This window comes from Neolamprologus brichardi, chromosome 7, assembly GCF_056152115.1.
Source record: "Neolamprologus brichardi isolate AB-2024 chromosome 7, ASM5615211v1, whole genome shotgun sequence".
Classification (NCBI taxonomy): Eukaryota; Metazoa; Chordata; class Actinopteri; order Cichliformes; family Cichlidae; genus Neolamprologus; species Neolamprologus brichardi.
Genome location: NC_142110.1, coordinates 21,342,495 through 21,368,238, shown reverse-complemented (window position 1 = coordinate 21,368,238; position 25,744 = coordinate 21,342,495). Strand labels below are relative to the sequence as shown.

At 39.7% G+C, this 25,744-nt stretch overlaps 1 protein-coding gene across 14 annotated transcripts in view; it reads left to right on the top strand.

The window, feature by feature from the left end:
- Positions 1 to 805: 805 nt before the first annotated feature.
- Positions 806 to 25,744, top strand: part of ap3b2 (adaptor related protein complex 3 subunit beta 2) — a 65,123-nt gene continuing 40,184 nt past the window's right edge. For 8 of the 14 annotated variants that reach the window (XM_035914770.2, XM_087843293.1, XM_006782427.2 and 5 more), the window contains exons 1-7: positions 7,905 to 8,618; positions 20,478 to 20,553; positions 21,782 to 21,856; positions 22,141 to 22,236; positions 23,472 to 23,632; positions 24,948 to 25,014; positions 25,424 to 25,606. In XM_035914770.2, coding sequence (XP_035770663.2) covers positions 8,341 to 8,618; positions 20,478 to 20,553; positions 21,782 to 21,856; positions 22,141 to 22,236; positions 23,472 to 23,632; positions 24,948 to 25,014; positions 25,424 to 25,606 — 936 coding nt within the window. In that variant the 5' untranslated portion in view covers positions 7,905 to 8,340. Of the gene's footprint in view, positions 1,032 to 7,904; positions 8,619 to 20,477; positions 20,554 to 21,781; positions 21,857 to 22,140; positions 22,237 to 23,471; positions 23,633 to 24,947; positions 25,015 to 25,423; positions 25,607 to 25,744 lie in introns of those variants that run through there. The other 6 variants (XM_035914798.2, XM_035914788.2, XM_087843294.1 and 3 more) reach the window with 1 other exon arrangement.

Genomic DNA, 25,744 nt, shown 5'->3' with positions numbered 1-25,744 from the left:
GGTAAAAACAAACTCACTGTATACAAGTCAGTGGATTTGATCTCTAGCTAGAAACCAGAGTGATGCACCTGGAACTGACAGTGTACGCTTACCGCAAGACACTGAAGATCATCATTCCTGGTTTTTCCAACAATTTGAAAAAGATTTATATCTCTGCTGGGTTGATTTTCTAACAATCCCACACATAAATCCTCACACAGATCGAAATACACACATGTGGACTGAGATTCACAGGCACAAATGCATTTGCTACAATAATAGCCCCATGCAGCAGGTCCTATACTGTTAGGGACAGCCAGGCTACCATCAGGTCAAACTTTGAAGTCATAAATCCACCGTGATTGTGAGCGACCAACCAGATTCACTTGTGTGTCACGACACTGAACTTTTCAACAACTTTAAAGTTAATGGCAATGTTTTCTTCCTGAATTAGTTTCACATCATTTTTTATTTATTTTCCGGCCTATGTCCGTTTGATTTATTTCAGTTTATTTTGGAAGTACAGCCTGACTGTGAGAGAGACCACTAGTTTTAGCAGTGTAGGGGAGAACGGGGCCGGTGAAAGACTATCTACTATACTCTACCACATAAGAAGTTGCGTGTGTGCGTGTGCGTGTTTTGATAATAACAGGTTTCTAGTTAATAGTTGAGATAATACAATTTTTCAACTGCCTGTTATATAAAATTGTATGAAATATATACATATATATATATACATATATATATGGGGGGGAAATCCGGAAAAGTCACGTGACCTCATAACATTCCCCCCCCCCAGCCGAGCATCCCGGAGATAACGGCGGTGTGTATGCGCCTTTAAGAGCCGTGTATCCCGCTGCCTTCTGCACTGAATCGCCGTCGCTGCTGCTCTTTGAGAGCGACAAGAACAAAAACACAAACACACTGAAAGACACGGCTATGTCCGCCAGCTCCGCTTTTAACGATGAGAAGGGCGGCTCGTCCAGCGTGGGGGAGCCGGAGTACGGTCACGATCCGGCGAGCGGAGGGATTTTCTCCTCCGACTACAAAAGGTACCAGCTACCTGCCTCGGTGCTGCCTGCTACTGTTTCTGTTTGTCATATTGTGGGGAGGGGTGTTATGGGCCAACTTATGGTGGGGGAGGGGCAGCCTTATGTCCGCTAACACGTACATAAAGTATGCTGTAACGTCAGTAGATAACGGACAGCATGTTGAACTTTGTTGCTACAGGCCTGTGATTGAAAGCAGCGCCTTCGTTTTCTAGTTCTGAGTCTCGGGCTGTGATTTGGCCGCTATAAGGCTGCGGTGTGCGGCTCGCTGCTGTTTGTTGTTCGCTCCTGTTATTACATTTCTTTGCTCACGTGTGTGAAGCTTTTAATTTACGGTGTTTATACGTCATGTTTGTGAAGTGGGATGCGAAAGGCCTGTCACAGGGGGGGATACGAGGCCTGAGCTCCAAGGTTTCAGCACCACCCCTGCTGGACAGCGGCAGCAGCTCAGCCTGGTGGCGGCACACAGGCCCGGACCGGAAGGAAGTTCCACATTACAAGAGAGAGTATTAATACACGAAAATAAAACATCATGAGGTCATCACAAACAAAGCAAAACCAGCTAAATAATCATCAGTCATCAGTCCTGACTGCAACTACATTGATTCGAATTTTTTCAGGAATATTGCATCCTGAACAACTGTGAAAATGTGTTTAAAAATGTTTTTAAATAACATAGGGCATATTAACTGGTAATCTGGAAAACTTTGAGCTTTACTGGGGCACACAAACAGGGAAAGGGGTACACACAGCTGTACAAAGGCAGTCTGTGATTGCACATTAAACAAAGAAGTTGTTAATTAAGCCATTTTTAATTTAATGGTATACACCTGTTTCCTGGTCAGCATGCTCCAGCTCCTTCTACATGTTTATTTAATTTAAGGTTAGTGTTTAAAGTTACCGTGAGTATTTATTTTCACATTTTTAATTGAAAAAAAAAAGAAAGTATTCATCACAGTTACTTATTGTCAGCAGATTAGAGCAGGGGTGGGGGAACTCCTGGTCTCATGGGCCGGTGTCCTGCAGGTTTTAGATGTGTCTTTGATTCAACACAACTGATTGCGGGGGTGGCTGTAGCTCAGGTGGTAGAGCAGGTCAGTTACTGATTGGAAGGTTGGTGGTGATGCCAAATATCCTAATCCCCAGTTGCTCTCCAATGCATCCATCGGAGCGTGAATGTGTGTGAATGTTAGCTAAACAGCACTAAAGTAAAGAGGGTTATAGAATAAAGTGCTTGTATGAATGGAGGTGATTGGGTGAATGTGGCATGTTGTATAGAGTGCTCTGAGTACTCCAGGAGAGTAGATAAGCGCTATATAAACGACTAAATTACCTCCTCAGCTTTCTCTCTGAGTTTGTTCACCAGTGTCCAAGTCCAACAACGTTAGATCCACTTTAAAGAAAGTTTCACTAATACCAGCTAACAACATCTTATAGAGGCTCATAGCTTAAAGCATTTAGTCATTTAACAATAGTTTTTTTCTTTCTTTGTTTTGTTTGTTTTTATTGAAACTACTGCTTAATTACAGACAAATTTCAGAAAGTTATTATTTACAAAAATTTTTTTTCACTAGCATGCAAAGTCAAATTGTCATGTGTGAAAAATATCTGATGAGATGGGATTAAACGGTGCAATAGAAATGACAATTTAACACACCGGGCACTCCTACAGTTTTATTTTTGCTTTTTACGACTTTTCCCACCATGAAAGCCTGATGGGGTATTGTTCTCATTCTGCCAGGGCAGCAACGACGCACTGTAGGAGTTTCAAATTGATAACATAGGTGTATCTGCTAAAAATCTCAGATAAGTTTGCATCTCAGTGAACTTGTCCTCAAGGTTATAGGTCAGAGGTCAAGCTTTCTGAGAATCTTGTGAATGCAATAACTCAAGAAAGAAGTCACTTAGGATTTTGAAATTAATACCTATGTGTATCTACTAGGAGGCTGAGGAGTACCACTGGCTGCTGAGAGTATTTTTCATTTCGGACATGATGAGCATAAAGGTGACACATTAGTGCAGTGGTTAGCACTGTTGTGTAACAGCAAAGACATCCTGGACTCAAATTCACTGGCCAGCTGGGGCCTTCCTGTGTGGAGTTTGTATTTTATCCACGTGCCTCTGTGGGTTCCCCCTGGCTTCCTCCCACAGATCCAAGACATACATGTTAGCTTAGACTAGGTCACTTGGATCCTAAATTGGATGTGAGTATGAATGTCAGTGTGAATGAATGGGCATTGCTAATTTCACTAACGTATACTTCCTCTGTCCTTTTGCCTGTGAACTAGATATCAATCTCAGTATGCCATGCTAAAGGGTCTATCAATCTGTAAAATGCATCTGGAGGTGAGAAGAAAGAGGAAGCTTGCTGCAGGAGCTATAATCAAGGGTGGGCAAGCGTACCTGCAGCATGTACATGAGTCGTGACATCTAGCTGCAATGTACAAACCACTGCAAGAGGAAGACTCATTGAATAACTTGTTTTGAATGTTTCCATTATTTAAGCTGATCAAACTGCTTCTGTGTTGGATTAGAAAAGGTAAATCTTTCAAATTGTGCCATGTGGGTCGTAAATATAAAAAACTCCCACGTGCACTATTAAATCTGATAGCGTGAACGACGACAGTAGTCGGGTTTTAAATAAAACAATTCATGATGCGGTTGTGCCACGCATCAAACTCAGCAATGCTTTTAAAATGAGGCTCCAAAGCAAAGGATGTCTCATTTATTAAATCCCTGTTACCTTGGTTTCTCTCTCCTCGTGTCTCTTCTGCTTCTCCTCTACTCACATCTTTGGTGAAAAGGGACAGAGACACAAGGAGAGGAACTGAGGATACAAGATACGATACAAGAAATGAGGATATTGTATCTGTGGTAACCCTGACTGGCGACTTGTTGCTCCAATGGAAAGGGCAGTAAGCATAAGAAGACTGTGTGGGTGAAGCAAGAACATCCCCCGCTCAGTTTCTAATGCCTTCAGCGTCACCATAATTCACCAGCAGAGGGAGCCGTGTGTCTATAGATGGCAGAATTTCAGGCTCTGAACTATGACCTTTAGATGTGGAGGATGAGGAGGTTTTGTCTCGAGTCTGTCTGGCAAACATTAGTCATTAGTGCAAAACTACTTGTGATTCAATTCCACCCTCTTTACTGTTTTTTCCAGTGTGGGCTGGACATTGTTGATATAGAGATGTGTGTGTGTGCAGAAGTCAAAGTTTGCTCAGTGAAGGTGGGTTAACCGGTTTGTCTGCAAACATAATGGTGGAAGCACACTAACACGACCTTCACTGTTGTTGCCTTGGAGACACGTTGGATGTGAAACGTTGCTTCGGTCCTCAGATCGTGCCAATCTTTTTGTATATTATCATCCAGAGAAAAGATCGGCTTTCTTCCGTTTAAAAGTGTACTCTGTCCTTCAGCAAATAAATTATGACTCTGAAAGGACCAGAGACTGATGCAGGTGACTCTTTGTTTGCAAGACTTAATGAAAAAGGCCTTGGCTTCTTTTTATTATTATTATTGTAGATCAGTGTTCTTAAACAATAAAATCAAAAGTGTTGGGCGCCAGTTTAGCTCAATTGGATGCGCAGGTGCCCACATACTACATGGCTAAGAGCTGCCGGCCCGGGTTCAAGTCTGACCTGTGGCCCTTTGCTGCGTGTCTCTCTTTCCCTGTCAGTCTTCACTGTATCTGTCTGAGAAAGTCAAGTCTTATAATTTCATATTTATGGGACCGTTGCCCTTCCTCATACATCCTTTTTGGTTTTTACATCTCTGTCAGACAGCAAAAATCAAGTCTGTGATATAGGTCACACAGGGAACTTGAACTGGACTGCATCTCACATGGCGATAACTTCAGCTTCACTTTCTTCTTGTCATATACCAAACACATCCTCACCAACTGCTGTCTCTGACATGTCAGTGCTGCTGCTTCTCTGCAACACTGCTTGCTGTTTCCTCCATCATCCTGGCATTAATCTGTAGTCTCCAGTGGGATTTTTACTTATCATTTCCAGTTTCTACATCTCAACAGGCAACTGTTTGTTTTTAAGAACTTGTTTGGCATTTTGAGAAGTACACTTTAGCTTATCATAGAGGATATATTATCTTTTATCACCATGTTACATTTCTAGTGTAGCATTAGTTGTTCGCAGCGAGTTTATGTCCTTGCACTCCTGGGCTTTGTGTTAATTCTTTCTTGTTTGGATGGCTAATAGGAGTGACCCTTGTTTCTCTTACTAAACTGAATGGGTTCTGTAATATTTCAGGCCTGCTTCTATAACAAAGTAAATGGGTGTGCCTCTGAAGTTACTGAGATTGATCTGTGCCCATACACACACCAGGGCTCGCCTTTGAAAACCACCTATTCTAATGGTTGTCAAGTAGGGCTGTGCGATATGACCAAAATCTCATATCCCGATATAAGAATTCTATCGTCCCGATAACGATATAAATCACAAAAATGTAACATTTTCTGTAAATTCTGTGAATCTCGGGAAGCTCGACTTGCGTGAAGTGTTTCCAGCTGCGCGTCATAGCTGAAGTCGAGTGTTTTAACCGATGCATGAAACGATACATTTTTAGACATAAGTTGTAACAGCCTCCGTTTTCTTTGTGAGTATTTATTACACAGGGTGCTGAGGGGAAAAGCCTGTTCTAACGTTTGAGTCTAAGGTTTATTTTTTAGCACCTGGCGGCTCTTTTTTACTTCTCATCCGTAAATAATCTGCTCTTTCACGTGATTCAGTTTATTTTGAAAAGTCTCAACAGGATCTTGAGCTTTATTGTGAAAGGTTTATGTGGAACATAAACAAGCGATGCCGTTACCGTCGTTGTTGCTAACCAACGTATAAAAACAGGCGCTTGTCTGTCCGTAGTGTGGTTATATTAAATATAAGAGAAATAGAGAACTTTAAGAAATTAATATAGCCACTACAGTGTCCATCAAAACGATGAAAAATATTGCCGTAAACAGTTTATTTTGCGACACCACGAAACAAACGATAGCGTAAAATGAAACGATAGACGTTTTTATATCGTCATCCGATATATATCATTATATCGAACAGCCCTATTGTCAAGCCATGTTTTCATTGATGTATACTGAGTGGAGGTCATCAAATGCCATCTTTATGACAAAAAGAGTGAAATAGTTAAACTAAGATATGAACATGATATCTTCACAAAGCAAAAAAACGTGAGTTTCCTAAAATGTGACGTTGTAAAACACAACCAGGTTGTGTTAATACTGCAATGCTCACCTTATATCCACAAAGTGTTGTCTTTAAAGTTTTTGTTCAAACTGAACAGTGTTAAATATTATTGTTTGCATTTACTAGTCTGTACTATACTGTACTACTGGCTCTGAATGGGCTTTTGGGATTTGACTTGGCTCAACCCTGAATGGTCGACTGGAGCATTGCTGTGTGGAGTTTGCATGTTCCTCCAGAGCTTACGTAGTTTTCCTCATGGTTCATCCATTTCCTCCCGCAGAACAAAGAAATGCATGTTAAGGTAATCAGTGACTGGGATGGCTTTACTCTTCCCCTTGAAATTAATTTGGATAAGCAGCTATGAAAATGGATGCATGCGTCTTTTTCCACAGTTTGATTTGTTAAAAAACAGCTCCTAAATTGACTGACTGTAAGGCAACACAAGTGCTATATCAGTGATAGCCAGTAGTGACCAGTGCTTCCTTGGATTTTAAGGCTTGACTACTGGCTGTAATCTTATATTTAGCATAGTAATGACATTGTTAATAATCTTTTCATCGAACTCGAACACAATGTAGGTACCAGCCTTATCTCCATTGTGGCCACACAGAGCATGAATATGAATCATCCAACTTTAGACTATATGAGTGTTTATTAATTTATGTCTTCATATATAATTTTGCTCTCATCCTCCTTCATTTAGAGGGTGTGATAGCACTGCACTGCACCTAAAGACCAGACAGAGAAAAAAAAGACAATCTAAGTTAAGAAAAGCCAGCAGCAGTGCTGTGTTGTTGCTGTCACAAATCAACTGTATTTGGATGTTTAAAAGAAAAAAATGTGATGTTCAGCTTTTGGCTTTTTTGAGTGCTTTAAACTGAGAATCAGGAGATCAGAGTTTGAAATGTGTTAAACTGTCAAATGTATTTTCTGGAAAAACTACTGCAAATTGCAGATATCTGTCAATCTTCTGCATTTGTTTTTGTTTTTTTGTTTACTGTAAAGATGCTGCCGGCGCAGCAAGCCCAGGGTTTGCTCTTGATGACATCATGGATAAAAATCTTATTAGTCTTAAGCAAATGTCAACAAATTGTCACTGAGCTACTGCAGATCACAGGAAGCGCGTTATGTCAGTTGTGCTTCAAGGCAGTTTCTTTTTTTTTTGTTTGGAGCCACATAGAAATATAACCGGGAGAGCGAGAGAGAAAGAGCGAGAGAGATGTCCTCATCACGACACTGCCAAGAAAGCTGAGTCATGTAAGATGAGAGAAAAAAAGAGGCACAACGATGGCTATAAAAAATGAATAGGACGGAAGGTTTTTAAACGTAATGCGCGAGAGGAGGGAAGAAATATTTCTGCAAAGGCTCGCTGGCGTTGAGTCCAGGTGAGGGCAGATAAAAGAAGCTGTGATAGACGGTGTGATAGCGTGGAGGGGAGACGTGCAGTTTCTAGCTGTTAATGTGAGGATTCGGAGCAGTGATGACACGCACGAGGAGAAGCGAGTGATAACGTGGCAAAAGGTGGGGAGAGGCTGTGTCATTGTTGGTGAGCTGGGATATAAATATATTGTACACACACATACACACACACACATGCGTACAGAGGAAGAGAGTGACTGGTGCGGCAACAGGAACCACATGAGCAGCAGGGAGGAGTCGCGAAAAGAGAGGCGTCACAGCAGATAAAACTCCACGCCCCTCGCTGCCGAGCATCCATTTACTGAGCAGCTGATGTCTGCTGCTTCACTCAGCAGTAACAGAAGACAGCGAGAAAAAAAATACAACAGAGCTCTGGAGCTACCGCTGGATTTTTAATGGGGAATAGGCAGCAACCTCTCCTCAGGATGGAGCATTTATGAGGAGGCTTGCTGTGCCAGTCTTGCAGGAAATGTCCACATACTTAGCCTTAGAGGGAAGGAGGATTTCTAACAGAGTAGCTGACGCTGCTCTTTGTGGCATGAAAACTGTGTGAGGAGCTCCAGGAGAATTTCCTCCGATTAACTGGAAAGCTTCAATCTTCTCGCAGCTTTTTTTTTCTTTGTTTTTTCTTTCCACGTGATCCAACCTGTGGTTCCACAGGTCAAGGCGAAGTTTAAAACATGACCGCCATGCAAAAGCTGCTGCAGCTGCCGGTGAACGCGGTGAACATGGTGAAGACCGTGCAAAGTCAGGTCCAAGGCCAGGAGGAGGACAAGAGCCCCGTGCTGACTCCCGATAGCGGGCAGCAGGCTTGGTACAGCGCCCTCCAGCCTGATGAGCTGCGCCACCTCCGATCTGGAGGTACAGGTGGAGGAGGAGGAGGAGGAGGTGACCAGGAGGAACGAGCCCCACTGGAGGAAGGTGGTGGAGGTGGTGGTTTCCAAACTCAACCGCTGCGGTAGGATGAGAACACATCAGTGCTAGAGTTAAATAAGAGAGTATTTAGCTGCTTCTCTTCCAGGGCAGATTTCAGTGAATGCAACTTGAGAACAAGATTAAAATGTCAAAAATGGGCTAACAGGGTGCTTAACAGTGTAAAAGTGAGTGTTAGCAGCCCGATCCAGTCTTTACTTACTATGTTTGCCTCCTGTTGCTTAGACGTCCTGTAGAACAAATGGCACGGGCTTTACAGCAAGGCATTAGTCTACTGGTTAAACATGAAGGAAATCTTTTCCAGGAACACCCATGGAAAATTAATTGATTTAGCCGAACTGATCTTAATGTCACCTGACCATGTTGACTCACTCAAATACTTCTCCATACTTGCCACTTAGCTGGCTGAGCAGTAATCCAAGCTTCATGTTCTTTAAAGATCTGATCTTTAAAGTTTGTGTAATATATCATATATTTATGTCACCGTTTTTGCATTCATAAGCTTCTGGCTCTTGTCTATATATCGACACCTTTACATATTTTGGTTTTCTTTTATTCTCCTTGAAATACAACAACCTGCCAGGGACTGCAGATGAAGATTAGTCTGTGTGGCTAAATGTTACCACTTTTTAAATAGAAATAAATGAACATGCAGTACTGGGGGAAAGTCTTGAGCCACTGAAAAATGGCAATAGGTGCAGCAATTTATAGAAACGTACAGATATACATGGAAATACAGTCTCTGATGATGCTTTGGCAAACGATAGATGGACCAGTTGAAGGACCAGATGTATCTCTCACGTCATGTATTAGCTCTTTGTTGGATTTTTGTCCTATTTCTTAAGAACATCACTTTCAGATATTATTCAGCTGCTGTAAATAGTTGTTTCCTCAATTTTTGGAAAGATGGAAAGCACACCGTACCAAAATATACCAAGTTTTAAGATAGTAGTTCTTTGGAAATCACCTTGTGAGTGCAGTAATGCTATTTAATGACTGTCAAACTATGTTTTCTTTGGCATTTGTCATAGATCAAGTAATGTGAAGTGCCTAAGAATACAACTTCAAATTTACTAATTTGTCTGTTATATGTAGACACAACACTGGTTCATCCCTGGTGCCTTTTTAACGCTCAAATGATTTAGCATTAAGTGGCTTAACAAACAAAATCATTCCCTTGAACATTGTCAGTTACAAGGACTGGACAAAAAATGTGTGGAAAAGCAGCTAATGTCCAAAGGAAAACTTAAGAAAGTCTGGAAAACTGCTGCTTTAGAACACTTTAAAATATTACAAGAAAGTCTGGCTCCTTTGACACAAAACATAAACAAATGAGATGGCAATACTTTTGCACAGTATTGTGCAGAAAAAGTTTACTGCACATTCTGAGATAGCTAGTACGTAGAGTGAATAAATAGACTGTAGGCCTGCTTCTGAAAATTGGCATCATTATCATCAATCTGCTGGTTGTTTTCTCCACTAATGGCCTTGTCTGATGGCCTCAAATCAGAAGATATTCAGTTTACAAAAACATAAAAAAAAGAGACGAGTAGAAAATGCTTGACCTGGAAAAGGCAGAAACAGAAAATGTCTAAAGGAATTACTAAAAAGCTAGTTACTCGTTAATTTCCTACTGATGCACTAATGAAATAAAAGCGCACTATCTAGGTTCAAGTCTATAAGAATCATAAGGAAGCATTTCATAGACATATGCAACATGTGCAGTGGTGCAGTGCAGACTTGGTTTTAAAAAGATGGGGACTGCTATCACATGTCATGGTGCCCCGGGGATCGGGTCGGTATAAATGCAGATGGATTTATTAAAGAAATTAGAAAAAGGAGTGCAGTTGTTTATTGGAATTAGAGTGTATGAATTAAAGGCCATGGAGCTACTATAACTAATTAGACTGCAAACCACTAAAATGTAAAGTCAGTGTAGCGCTCTTCAGAAGCTGTTTTTTCTTCAAGGGAGATGTAATTATACTTTCAGATTTTTATTGGGTCATACCTACCAGCTACAGCAGTTTCTTTTAATTTTACAAGACTGGAGAGGCACAGAAATTCACTTCTGGTTGGCTTTAAGAGGCAAATTCTGCATCTGTAACTGTGGAAAAACAAGACGCGGCTCTGCTAAGAGAGCCGGCTTATGTAAAACAGCTGCTTATAAATTCAAGCTGCAACTCCTCAATCTTTCACTCGCCGCTGATTCATGCAAATATATTTTCATATCTTTTGCTTTTGGTGTTATTGCACCCTGTTCTTGATGAACAAACTGACATTACACCTAAAAGTGTGTCATTAAACACATGAAACACTGGCCAAATCCCATGGAGACTTTCCAGAAGGAGGAGTCTCGCTGATCTCTTGGCGATGGTGGCAGGTAACCTGACCGCCCGTCAGCTCTGTTGTACCACACTGGGCTAAATAATTCAGCGCTGGTTTGTAAATTCATCTGTTCAGCAGGACAGGGTTTCCAGAGAAATGAGAAACCTAGTGCTGGTATTGAATTACTGCAGGTCCTTTGAGCTCAAGCTGGGACGTCTAAAACCAGTTAGAGGTTTATTTGTCCTGCAGTTTCTCAATATAGTCTTTTAATTTTCTTTTTTTATTGTGTGTGTGTGTATGTGTGTGCAAATAATTGATCATTCCTGTTTGACACATTCAATGTTTGGCCACAGCTACAGCAAATGTAATGAATGGTGCAGGTTCAGTTTTAATTAGATCTTCTAAAGGCTTGTTTGTCATCAAACAGGCCACATTAATCCCTGTCACTTTATTAATTAGTTCGGCTGATCGGGGGGGGGGGGGGGGGGGGGGGGGGGGGCTAACACAAGCTGGAAAAGCAAATTGAGCCTTTGATAGGGAAGTTTCACCGTGGCTGCTAAATTTTAAAATTGACTTTGTCTTTAAGTCATAATTTACTGGTTTCCTGTTTTCTAGAATTGTTGCTGATAACAATCAGTAGAAGTATCACCTCTTTGCTTTCAGCCACAGGCTTTAATTAGAGGTAAAAAGAATGTGTAATTTAAGCAGTGGAAATTTCTGTCATATATGGTTCATTTCTAGGGATGGGTATCGTTTAGGTTTTATCCAATACCGGTGCCGGTGCTTAAACGGTGCTCGAACCGGTGCTTAAAGAATGGTGAACACAAAATTGGTCCAAAAACCTCTCATGTTCAGCTATTGTTTTGTAAAAAGACAACAATGTTAGCCTTTTCTTCAGCTATGGGGCATATATGGTATCACTCTTGGCTGAAAGCAGTGCTAAAACAATGGAAAAAACACAAACTTTGTCCAAAACCCTCTCATGTTTAACTGTTTTCCACTTTTTCTTTGGTCATTTTAGCCTTTTTGGCCAGGGTGAAGGGAGTATCTGCCATCAAACAAGGAGACAGCCGCATGTAACTACGACGGTGTTTGCTAGTTCACCTTACATGCATTAATGTAATAACGTGGTTAGCCTACTCAACGTAAATTACACACGAACAACATTAGGCTACTCACGCAGAGAAGAACGGCTGCTGCTGCCATCATCATCCTTCATCATTTCTGCTACACTGGCAGGGCTAGGGGCCAGGACTCTACTCTTCGGGTTTTTGGGGGATGTTGCTAACTCCGGGTCCAATAACAGGCACCACATCTGCAGTAGATGTGCTCGGTGTGAGGTCCCGCAGCAAGCTATCAAATACGGCGCATTTCTCGGCTTTTAAAAAAAAAAAAGCTATGCGTCGCCAGGTGTTTAATCGGATTTGAGGTGTTACCTCCAGTGCACACCCATATGGAAAAGAAATAGTAAAAACATATATGATTTACTCATGAAAGTGGCCACTTTCTCATTACTTTCATATATATTTTTAGTAAGTATCCAAAACATACAAGTTTCGTTATATAATTTTTCAAGGGATCTTATATGTGTTTTCACTCTTGTATGCTTTTCATACAAGTTTCATACAAGACAGATAAAAACTTTATAAGATTTATATATATCTTTTCCATATGGACAGTATCAGCTTAAAGCACTTGTTGCAGGCTGCTGAGTTTGCATCTTTTGCTGTGAAGTACAGCCAGACATTTGACCGCTTCGCCTTGGGCATTTTTAATCTGTAGCTCTGCTCTAAAAGAACGTACATACCTGGACCCGCCCACTATCCTCGAAAACGTAAAATGATTGGCTAGAATCTAAAGTGTATCACAGCTCAGGAAAAAAAAGCACCGAAATAAAGCACCGAAATGTGCGCTGCTTTTCGGTCTGGTTAGTATCGTTTATGTCAGAACCGGTGCCATCGTGGCACCGGATACCGGTACCCATCCCTATTCATTTCTGGTATGAAAATACAGAACTTCATCTCCCATATGAACATATTTACCTTCACAGTCCAATAGGACTTGGGTTCGACTAGGATTATTCAATTCAATTCAATTTTATTTATATAGCGCCAAATCACAACAAATGTCGCCTCAAGGCGCTTCATAGATACAGAGAAAAGCCCAACAATCATATGACCCCCTATGAGCAAGCACTTTGGCGACAGTGGGAAGGAAAAACTCCCTTTTAACAGGAAGAAACCTCCGGCAGAACCAGGCTCAGGGAGGGGCGGCCATCTGCTGCGACCGGTTGGGGTGAGAGAAGGAAGACAGGATAAAGACATGCTGTGGAAGAGAGACAGAGATTAATAACAGATACGATTCAATACAGAGAGGTCTGTTAATACATAGTGAGTGAGAAAGGTGACTGGAAAGGAAAAACTCAATGCATCATGGGAATCCCCCGGCAGCCTACATCTATTGCAGCATAACTAAGGGAGGATTCAGGGTCACCTGGTCCAGCCCTAACTATATGCTTTAGCAAAAAGGAAAGTTTTAAGCCTAATCTTAAAAGTAGAGATAGTGTCTGTCTCCCGAATCCAAACTGGAAGCTGGTTCCACAGAAGAGGGGCCTGAAAACTGAAGGCTCTCCCTCCCATTCTACTTTTAAATACTCTATGAACAACAAGTAGGCCTGCAGAGCGAGAGCGAAGTGCTCTAATAGGGTGATATGGTACTACAAGGTCATTAAGATAAGATGGGGCCTGATTATTTAAGACCTTGTATGTGAGGAGCAGGATTTTGAATTCAATTCTGGATTTAACAGGAAGCCAATGAAGGGAAGCCAAAACAGGAGAAATATGCTCTCTCTTTCTAGTCCCTGTCAGTACTCTTGCTGCAGCATTTTGGATTAACTGAAGGCTTTTCAGTGAGTTTTTTGGACATCCTGATAATAATGAATTGCAGTAGTCCAGCCTGGAAGTAATAAATGCATGAACTAGTTTTTCAGCGTCACTCTGAGACAGGATATTTCTAATTTTAGAGATGTTGCGCAAATAGAAGAACGCAGTCTTACATATTTGTTTAATATGTGCGTTGAAGGACATATCCTGGTCAAAAATGACTCCAAGGTTCCTCACAGTGTTACTGGAGGCCAAGGTAATGCCATCCAGAGTAAGAATCTGGTTAGATACCAAATTTCTAAGCTTTTCAGCGCCGAGTACAATGACCTCAGTTTTATCTGAGTTGAGAAGCAGAAAGTTAGTGGCCATCCAAGTCTTTATGTCTTTAAGACATTCCTGCAGTTTAACTAATTGGTGTGTGTTATCTGGCTTCATGGACAGATAGAGCTGGGTGTCATCTGCATAGCAGTGAAAATGTATGCTATGTCTTCTAATGATGCTGCCTAGGGGAAGCATGTATAATGTAAACAGAATTGGTCCTAGCACTGAACCCTGTGGAACTCCATAATTAACCTCAGTGTGTGAAGAGGACTCTCCATTTACATGCACAAATTGGAGTCTATTAGATAGATATGATACAAACCACTGCAGTGCAATACCTGTAATACCTACAGCATGTTCTAATCGCTCTAATAGAATATTATGGTCAACAGTATCGAATGCTGCACTAAGGTCAAGAAGGACAAGCACAGAGATGAGTCCACTGTCAGAGGCCATAAGAAGATCATTTGTAACCTTCACTAAAGCTGTTTCTGTGCTGTGATGAGCTCTGAAACCTGACTGAAACTCTTCAAATAAACCATTCCTCTGCAGATGATCTGTTAGCTGTTTGACAACTACTCTTTCAAGGATTTTTGATATGAAAGGAAGGTTGGAGATTGGCCTATAATTAGCTAAGACTGCTGGGTCTAGAGATGGCTTTTTGAGTAAAGGTTTAACTGCAGCCACCTTGAAGGCCTGTGGTACATAGCCGATTATTAGAGATAGGTTGATCATATATAAGATCGAAGAATTAATCAATGGCAGAACTTCTTTGAGCAGTTTTGTAGGAATGGGGTCTAAAAGACACGTTGATGGTTTGGAGGAAGTAATTATTGACGTTAACTCAGAAAGATCGATTGGAAAAAAAGAGTCCAACTTAACATCAATGGAACTACAAGTAGCTGTAGATTAATCCTAATGACTTAAATAATTTGCTGACTTTCCTTTCGTGCCATCAGCAGGTTAAGGTTTACGTTTCCAGTGAAATATCTCTGCATCCACTACTTGGATGGTTCCCAGAGGATGAATCTGAATGACTTTGGTGATCCTCTGGTTTCAGCACAACCATGAGGTTAACAAACTGATTTGAAATGACAGTCGTACCTCCCACCAGATAAAGGATAATGACTTTGATACCCTGTGAAGTCTTCATTTAGACAAATTTGCACTGTCATGAAATCAAAATTTTTCACTTTCAAAAGAAATTGCAATAATGCTGTCATTCAGAGTCAGCGTTCGATTTTTTAATTTTTTTTTTTACCAAAGTTGGCAAGACTCTGTGGCCATGACTGTACAAAGGCATACAAAAAACAATTACTCTTTGACTTACTATATTTTTAAATTTACATTGTTGAGACATTTTTGTGATTTATTTGCTTAAAAACACCGTTATCGACAGCACACAGTTAGTGCCTGACCTGACTGTTGGCATGGTAAACCACATATGTGGCCTGATATGTGCTCTGATAGGACTTGATAACTGTACATAAGGTACATATTCTGGCATTAGATGCTTTTATAGCTGTTGGATGTCTTTTGAGGAGCTAGAGCAGGTCAGCGACTAACCGGAAGGTTAGTGGTTCGATTCCTGCCTGCTTCAGTATACTTAAGTATCCTTGAGCAAGATACTGAACCCTGAGTTGCTCCCACTGCATTCATTGGAGTATAAATGTTAGATAGAAAGCACTTAGGCATAGAAAATATTGCTTGTATCAATGTGTTTGTAAATGGGTGAATGAGACACGAATAAAAGAGTTGGCATTTTGTTTTATACGCCAGTTTGAGTCCTCAGTTATAGCAGAAATAAACTATAAAAGAACCAGTGCATTTACCATTTTGAGACTTGCCTTGTAATATTTTTATCTGTTTTTCACTTTTAAAGACAAAAAAGTTTTTCCCACATCAAAGTAAGTAGAAGTTGAGGTTTCAGGCTATGTTGATAGAAATGATCACTTGTTTTAGCCAAAGGCTGTGATTCATTTTCATTATTTTAAAGGATGAAATGAGCCACTTCCTTCCTTTTCTGCTGTAAATCAACATTAGGCTCCCTCATCCGTATACCAGTATTTTTGGCAAATTGTATTTGCAATATCCATTCATTTATTTTCTTGTTTGTTTTGACCAAAATATTTTAAAAAAACCCAGCAAGAGTTCTGCACTTGCATCCAAAAATAATCCTTGCTGTGGTGTCTTAATTTGACAGTCTTTGATGAGTGCAGGTTTTTGAAGTGTGTGACAGAGTGAACTACATTATTCGCAATGCAGTGCAATTATTAACACTTTGATGCTTGGCGGAGCAAAAAGCAGAGGCTTTTCTTAGCACACAGACACACAAACGCCTGCGCACACACACACTTTAAACTCGGGGCAGAGTCGTGATAAACCGACTGTGTTCTGCAGCAGCCACCTCCTCACAGACTGCAAGCCTCCATTCACTGCTGTCACATGACCAAAACAGATGAATTATATCGTGCACCCCAGCAGCCTCCCACTCTCACAGCAGAGTAAGTAAAAGTTCTGCCTGCAGTTTGATTATCTTCTTTAGGAAGTCATTTGTAGCACTGGTTGGAGTCTGATTTAAATAACATGCAGTGTTGGGAGATACATTCACACTGCACAGGAAGATGATGAATTAATCACAACATTGTTTTAAGATCATTTCCTCATACATTCTTTGATTTTTGAATCTTTCAGGCTCTCCTGGCTCTCATCGTGCCTGTTCTGATTCATTTACCTGTAACAGATATTCTGAAATATTTACATTTGTAAAATATCACATGTACACATATAAATTTATGGCTCGATCACTTGAAGGTTAATGTCAACACCCTCATAAGGCTAAATTTTAAAGTTATGAATTATAAAATTCCATCTCCCAGTCCATCCATTTTATTAACTGCTTCTCTAGCTCAGGATCATGTGGAGCTGGAGTCTATCCCAGCTGTCTTAGGGCGTGAGGCACACTTGACAGGTCCCCAGTGTCTAATGACTGAGAGACTATATAAACCACGGGGGTCCAATATCTCAATAGCTTTAATTTTAATCTGAAGGAAAATGTTTTGATTTTTTTTAATTCAAAGCATTTTGGACACAACTTACGGAGAAGAGGCCAAGATCTGAGGAAGTCACAGCTCTAGCAGTATTTGCCGTACTGCTTGACCAATGTGTTTTGACTTGTAACTCAAATGCAGAGCACACAGTCATATACATCCTTATACAAATCTGCCAATGAGGCACCAACAAGGATGGGCTGCGTCTATGATTGTGCGGTTTACTGTTCCTGGCAACAAGGAGCTCTAGCGAAAACTTTGTTGGCACTTTAGCCGAAAGCTGGAAAAGTACAGCCGGGGGGTTGTGTTTCCCAGTTGTGGCCATAAGATATGGAGAATACATATAACTGCACATCAGTAATATGTATGCACTTACTGTAGTAATCACTGAATATCTGTTGATTTAGTTTATTAAATTGAAGGGTCTCACATGTAGGTGAGCCTCTACAGAGTGTACCAACTATTGCAGCTGGGATAGGCTCCAGCCACCTCCAGTCTGAACTGGAGAAGGATGAATGGATCTGACATGAATTACAGAAGTGTAATGATGTCTTTTAAAAGCTCATACAACTAATAACATATTTAATCTTTGGTAGCAGAAGCTGTATATTGCAACCTGCATGTTGTAGTGATATAAATAAAGAATAATATTTTACATTTGCATCTCACAGTTTAGGGGGTATTAGCCAAATTTGAAGACTATAATACAATATAGATCCCTTTATTTTTCAGATATACTTCAGTTAAAAGAGAAGCTTTAAGAAATACTCTCAATGCCAGCAGTGAGGTTGTTTGTGTGAGGGGAAACCCCAGTTTTGCCACATCTGAGCCTCCCATCTCTCACCTGTTCTAAAACAAGTGTGCAGTCACTCAATCATTTTCAGAGACTCTGGACTCGGTTGTTAGAGTCGATGATGATCCCATGTGGTAATACTGTCAGATGCAACAAAGGCTCTCTGGGAAACGGGGAAATCACTTAACTTCATTTTATTGCATTCTTTGTTGCCTTGGAAACCCGCTGGGGGAAATGTGCAGCAATCACTCCACCCACCACCAACTGAACTCCACCCTTCATTTCCCATACCACCAAATGACAAGACCCTGATTGGTAATGAAAGGTCTGTCTGCTGGGAGAGTTGTCCTGTTTGGTGGTTTTAGAGTAGTTTACAGTTTTCCTTTTGTGCTAAGTAGGGTCAGATTTAAAGAAACTTACTGTATGAGTGTAACTGATTCCATAATTAGACGTGAAAACATTTCAGAAGCTGCTTTTATTGAATCATATTGTTATTGTGGGTAATTAAGCAGCTAGCTGAAGGGCAGAAATTGAATAATACCCACATAACACTGCCAAATTTATATATATGTACACTGTTACTATTAAAAGAAAATAAGACTTACAAGTTGATTTAAAGTGGTTATGATTGAGGGTATTATATAGACAACTCCTCAAAGTTGCATTTCTGTCTTTGTGGAATGAAAATACGTGAAGTCTTTTTGTATCTTATTTATGGGGAAGCAGCAGAATGAATGCTAAGGTTGCTTGAAAATGCCATCCATCAGTATTTCAGAATTCAATTAGCCTGGTGTGTTTATCTTGACAGCTGCAGCAGTTGTTCCTGTCTGTATTGTTGTGTTGTCTTACTGAAACCAGTGTTTGCAGGTTCTCCTACAGGCAGGTTTGGTGGAAACTGTCACTGCCGTTTATTTGTGTTTGTTTTGCAGCTGGGTGGAGATGTCGGCTTAGATCTACTCAGACTGCTGTGTGAGCTGACCGCTCTGTTGTTTCTGACAGCAATGATGGATGAGCAAAGCTGGAGAACAAAGCACTGTTATACAGTAGTCTGTATGCAGATACAAAGCACAGCTGTTAGAAAATAATATACAATAAAAAATATATATACTGGTGATAATACAGTAGAGGTGCTTTTACATGATATACTTTGCCAAGTCCAAGTTAGATGGAATTGGATAAAAACTAGAGAATGCGTTTTCAGTTTGCTGTATCAGCATTTCGTTGGCACTCAATGATGGACAAACTGTACAATAGATGCAACAGGTGATAGAGGCAAGTATGCTAGCAGAGCTTATTGCAAAGCCAAAAATAGTATTATGTCTAGATAGAGCAAACGTTAATAAAATATATAATACACATTAAAAATGGTAAATATTACAGTATCAGATGACAGAAACTAAGGAAGAGGATTAGGGCCACTGGGGAAAAAAAGTGGGCACGTTTATTTTTTCTTCTTTTCCAGAATTCTGAGAAAAAAAGTCAAAATTCTGAAATGAAAGTCAAAATTCTTAGAAAAAGTCTATATATATATATATATATATATAATATATATATATATATATATATATATATATATATATATATAAAATATAATATATTTTGATATCAAAAGTACTAAAAGTAGTAAAAACTAAATCTAAAACTAGCTTTAACTTGAGTCCTACAAGCTAAATCCGAACACCTCAAATCTTTATTTGGTTTCTGTTTAGTAATCTAAAAACCTGAAGTGGAAAATGAACATTAGCCAAAGTACAACTGTGCTTGACTAAAATAAAACAGCTTTTATACCCAAAGAACAAGTTAATAGGAAAAAGCTAGTAGACATTCTCTGCTATGGTTTAAAATCTTGTGGTTTAATAACAAGAACCATCATTAAAGTTTATATAGAGTCAACTGGAGAAGATGACAATTGCTTTACGTGCTTTATGTTTATATTTTTTGGTCAAGTACAAATATGATAAATTATATTTTTTTTGAATTAGTAATACTTTTCAACTCTGCAAGTGATAACAAAATATTTTACTTGATTTGGTCATCGTTTTGTTGATTTAGCGTAGTAATTATCATTTATTTAGCTGCTGATTAATTCACAAATCAGCTAACTGGCCCAACATTTGGCTAATAAAATCACTAGACTATTTATTTAAATAATAAACAATTGTATATGATACTGATAGACCTAATGTATTCTATTTTATGTATTGTTCTACTTCGCCACATCCAAAATATTTCTAACACTCGTTTCTACCCATTTATCAACAGTCTGTGTTTGAGAAGTCATTTTGTTTTAGCGATTATGTCACGTTCCAATTATCCAGGTATTTTATGTTCAAATGTTTCTTAATTTTGTGAGGCTTTCCTACTTCAAAGAGAATAATTTTGGGGCCACAGCTGTAGTCTTTGATCAATTTTGAGCTTTAAAAGTAAAACATATCAGTACTTCTTGTTGCATTCTGGGTGTTTTGTGGTTTCCATGCTGTGAAATATATTTTTATAATGTTTTCTTCCCGTAGACATGACGACTTGAAAGAGATGCTGGACAGCAACAAAGACTCCCTGAAGCTGGAGGCAATGAAGCGGATTGTAGCTGTGAGTATAAATCACATGGACACAATGGGAAATTAGCATCACATCAAGAGTGAGCCATGAAGTTTATTATCATGCTTTAAAAAATGTCATGGATAATACTGCTGTATAACGCTATTTCAGAACAGAGAACAGAATAGAATAGAATGTATATGTACAATGAAATTGTGGGTGCTCCACACCAACTGTGCCGTAATACAATATAAATAGTAGACAACAGGAATAAATAGCAAACAGGAGAAAAACGTACAGTCAACAGGGATATATACAAAACGAAAGAAATATATACAAAAATAAGAGAAAGTCACGTTTACTGTGGACGATAAGCAAAAGATCCTCATGGCCACCATGTCTGTCATTACTTCAATTTTGAAGCCTTGAGCTGAGCTGAGTGTCTTTGCAGTCTCCATCTTGATGATTAGCAACAGGTAGTGTTAACTGTGAAACCAAGGCAGACAGCTGACATCTGATTAGCCAGTGAGCATACCCATAATCCATCTTTCTGGCTCTAATAATGTCCATATTTTTTTTAAAAATTACTTTAGTTATTATTTATCTGATCTTGTCTGACAACTATGTCACTGATGCTCTAACGAGCTCATGAACAGTTAACTCATTGGCCTAATGAAGTGGCCAGTGGGTGTAGATTCACATAAAAACCTAGAAATCTTTATTTTATTTTTTAACTAAAGTAAGTGGCTAGCTGGAACATTAACATTGCAGAAAGGGGCAGATTCCCCCCCTTGAGATTTCACTGATCAGCGGGTACACAGGTGCACAAGGTCAAACCTTTAAATGCACAACATACAATGCATCAAGTTACTGACATCAAGTACTTATTCTGAGACTAAGAAAAGGCCAGAAGCATGCTCTCTATACCAAAACTGGCGATTAATCTCAAGGTATTATTGTCAAAATGCAGTCATTTTATAAAACTGTGCTCTGAGCCATAAGACAAAGGCTGCCTCCAATGATTTAACTACTGTGATAAGAGATGCAAACTGTGCAGTCAGCTGTTAAATATTCATACTCTGTCAGATTTCTACTTCTGAGGCTCCACACCCATCTTTTCATTCATCATTCCTGCCGGGCCAAGAGCATGAAAAAAAAGCATCAAAAGATAAAATAAAACATAAAAAATGTATTTTTTCTTGCCAACAATTGAAATGCTTGAAAAATGCCATCTTGTGAAATCTTTGTTATGCTTTTTGGATGCGTCTTTTCTCTACAGATGATTGCCCGAGGTAAAAATGCATCAGATCTCTTCCCCGCTGTGGTGAAAAACGTGGCTTGTAAAAACATAGAGGTTGGTAATGAACCTAGTCTCATGTTGCTTCATGTGCTACAGGCTCTGCACTCTTCATTTTCCTTCATATTATCTTATCACATTTTCCAAACCTCCGTGGAGTGCAGTTTTATCTCATATAAACAAAATTGCAATTTCCTTCTCCACTTTTGCATGTTAATAACTGTGCCTTACTGGACTCATCTCAGTGAAAATAATCAAGCTAATACACATAGGTTGGGTAAAATTGTTAAGATTTAAATGATTACATTTGTTTCTTCTTTCCCTCTTGTTCGTCTTTCCAGGTGAAGAAGCTGGTCTATGTTTACTTGGTGCGTTACGCTGAGGAGCAGCAGGATCTTGCTCTGCTGTCAATTTCCACGTTTCAGCGAGGTCTGAAGGTACAGCAGTTTATATATGTGACAATTTTTTAGATTTGAGATAATATAAACCATTTTTGTAAAGCCTCTTGTCTTCATAATATACAAAAATTAGCTGCAATTCACCTAGCTTGCACGACAGTCCTCGTTAACTATGAGTGAATGGCTCTAAAAGCCTAACTTGTTTACAACATTTGGACAAAAAAAAGCTTAAATGAAACTGAATTGATTGCTTAAATTAACGCATTAGCACGGTTAGCTCGTCAACGCGTTAGCGCCGTCCGCGATAACTCACTATTTAATGCGGGTTATGGCGTTAACGTCATTTTAACGAGATTAACGCTGACAGCACTAATTTAAGTATTAGTTATTGTTTATCTCTGGTTCTCTTTCACACCATGTGGGGCAGCTGTAGCTCAGGTGGCAGAGTGGATCAGCCACTAACCAGAAGGTCGGTGGTTCGATCCCAGGCTGCTCCAGTCTGCATGCAAGATCGGAGTATGAATGTTAGATACTTAGCACTTAAGCTTAGAAGTGGGTGGGTGAATGAGTTAGCTGTATAAAGCGCTTTGGGTGCTCGGACAGAGTAGACAAGCGCTATATAAGAACCAGTTCATGTCTCTCTGCTCCACTTACCCCCAACTGGTCACAGCAGACGGTTGCCCCTCACTGAGCCTGATTCTTTGTGCAGTTTCTTCCTCTTAAAGGGGAGTTTTTCCTTCCCGCTGTCACCAAAGCGCTTGCTCATAGTGGTCATATGATTGTTGGGGCTTTCTGTTTTCCTTGTATTATTGTAGGGTTTTTACCTTACAGAATAAAGTGCCTTGAGGCAACTGTTGTTGTGATTTTGCACTATATAAATTAAATGAAAATGAATTGATTTAAATACCTAGAATTACTGGATAACTTGGCCTGAAATCACGACCAAATAAATAAAATTTAAAAAACGTTTTATATTAGAACCAGCTATGGCAGTGCTGTGTTTTAGTGCAAATTTCCTAAAAGTGGTAAGCTACTTTACTTAACAGTGTTGTATTTCATTACTGACTGACCTTTATATTAATCATTGTGATCATGTTAGCATGCTGAGTTTAGCATAAAACTGCAGGAACTACTAGCCCTGGGAACAGCACCACAGAGCTGCTAGCATAACTACAGATTCCTTTTTAAGATTTTATTACTATTTTGCAATGAACAAAATGCAACATTTCACCACCTCTAAAAGTGTATTTTTCCACCACTTTGTACTTCTCCAGGATCCGAACCAGCTGATCAGAGCCAGCGCCCTGCGAGTCCTCTCCAGCATAAGAGTAACAATCATCGTTCCAATAATGATGTTGGCCATCAAAGAAGCTGCTTCGGATATGTCTCCGTATGTCAGGAAGACCGCAGCACATGCAATCCCTAAACTATACAGGTACAAACCCAAAAGGACAGTTTTAGGTTTATAAAACAAAGTTAGCATGATTTATTGAGTTGCTAGCTCTTAGTGTATCAGTTATTATAACGACTAATGATCATATTTTTTTCTCACAGTCAATCTTTTACACCATTGTGGAAGAATTTTATCCCCTTCTTCTTTACAACATTTCTTCAGTTCATTGAAGTTTGCTGAAATGTGTTTATCCACAGCTCTCCAAAGGTCTCACCACTAAATTTGAATTGGGTTGAGATCTGGACTTTACTGGGTCATTGCAACAGCTTGATTCTTCTTTGTGACTCATTCTGATTTTCTGGTGTGTTTGGGTTCATTTTCCAAGTTCATGGTCCAATTTGGGACAAGAGTTTGCTGTTAGTCAGATGGCCTCATAACTGACTATAAAATTTGTTGATATACAGAGAAGTAAATGGTCAACTGGAAAGTGCTGCAAGTCTGGTGGCTGCAAAACAAACCCAAATCATCACCTCTTCACCAGCATGCCTGACAGTTGGTATGAGGTGTCCAAAGAACGTTGTACCAGAGGTTCCGGTGTTGTCTTGGGATTTTAGCAACTTCTCTGAGCATTGCATGGCTTTATTGTATCAGGATGAACCCTTTGAGATGTAGCGTCTTGTTTTTTAGGAGTTCAAACAGACATTCATACAAAAGAGAACAAATTTGCTGGGGTGTCCACTCCTGGGAGGATTTCAATATTGTGTTAACATACATCTGAATTCTCCAGACCAGCAAACTAACAACTTGTCTGCTTTTATGGAGGTGGTCATAATTCATCAAGCGCATTTGATTAGCAGCACCTGTCTGCTACTTACCCTCTTAATTCCAGTGGAAGCATCAAGAGTGTGCTTAGTTTTTTTACAGGACAGCGTACAGTCCTATTGAAACTTTATTTTTCATATGACCATTTCTCTTTTTCATAAACTTTAACACAGTAGGAAATATATAAATTTGATAGAGAAAAACACAGTATGTGTCCTGTTTTCTATTTAAGACATTTAGAATCAAACAATTATTAAGTAATACTGTGATTACATTCCAGTTTTTATGAATTCTTTGTTGTTTTTTCTTTGTGGGAGCCTCGATTCCCAGTCTGAGAACTGCTAGGCCTGCTAGATCAAATGTTGATATGACTTGCTGCCACTATAAAACTTTAGCAGTAGAAAATAGACTCCTGAGAACTCATTGCTGCTCTAGCAGTAAAATCCATTTTCTTTATACCCTTGAGGATGATTACTTACAGTTCCTGGAACAATTTTTCATGCATTTTTACTGATTTATTCTTCTCTCCTCTCAGTTTGGATCCTGAACAAAAAGACCAGCTGATTGAAGTCATAGAGAAACTCCTCGCTGACAAAACCACGGTGTGTTTTTCCTCTCTTCTCTTTATTGATTCAGTGTTTTCTCCAGATTTTATTTCTAGCAAAGGCAAATACAATTTTGCAAACCACACAGTGCACAAAATATCAGGGACCAGCTGCTGTGCACAGCACCAGATTGCATTTAATGCCCCGGTTGTTTCAAGGCTTATCATTTGTTTAACCAGTCTCCTTTTTCACCTTGCAGTTTTTGCATTAGCTCTTTCTCTGGGAAATGCAACAAAACCAGAAACAGACTGCAGATGTCAGTCAGTAGTTACAGGTTTTTTGTACCGTTGAAGATTTAATTGTACAATGCATGGATATTGTTAAAATCCACAGGGCTAACTTGTAACCTCCTAAAGGAAGATTCATGAACTTTATCTTAATGTGTGTGGTCTGAAATGCACTGCAGTTGGTGGCAGGAAGCGTTGTGATGGCTTTTGAAGAGGTGTGTCCGGAGCGCATTGATCTGATCCACAAGAACTACAGGAAGCTGTGTAATCTCTTGATTGATGTTGAGGAGTGGGGGCAGGTCGTCATCATCAACATGCTAACCCGCTACGCCAGAACGCAGTTTCTCAACCCAAACATCAATGTAAGTAAGCAACACACAGCACGAGAAAGCAAGCAGGCCAACAGGTGCTACATTTTTGATGAGTAACATATAGCCTAATGTGAAACTGTTCTTATTATCTTTGGTTATTCTCGGTTCTATGTGAGTTTTTTCCTTGTC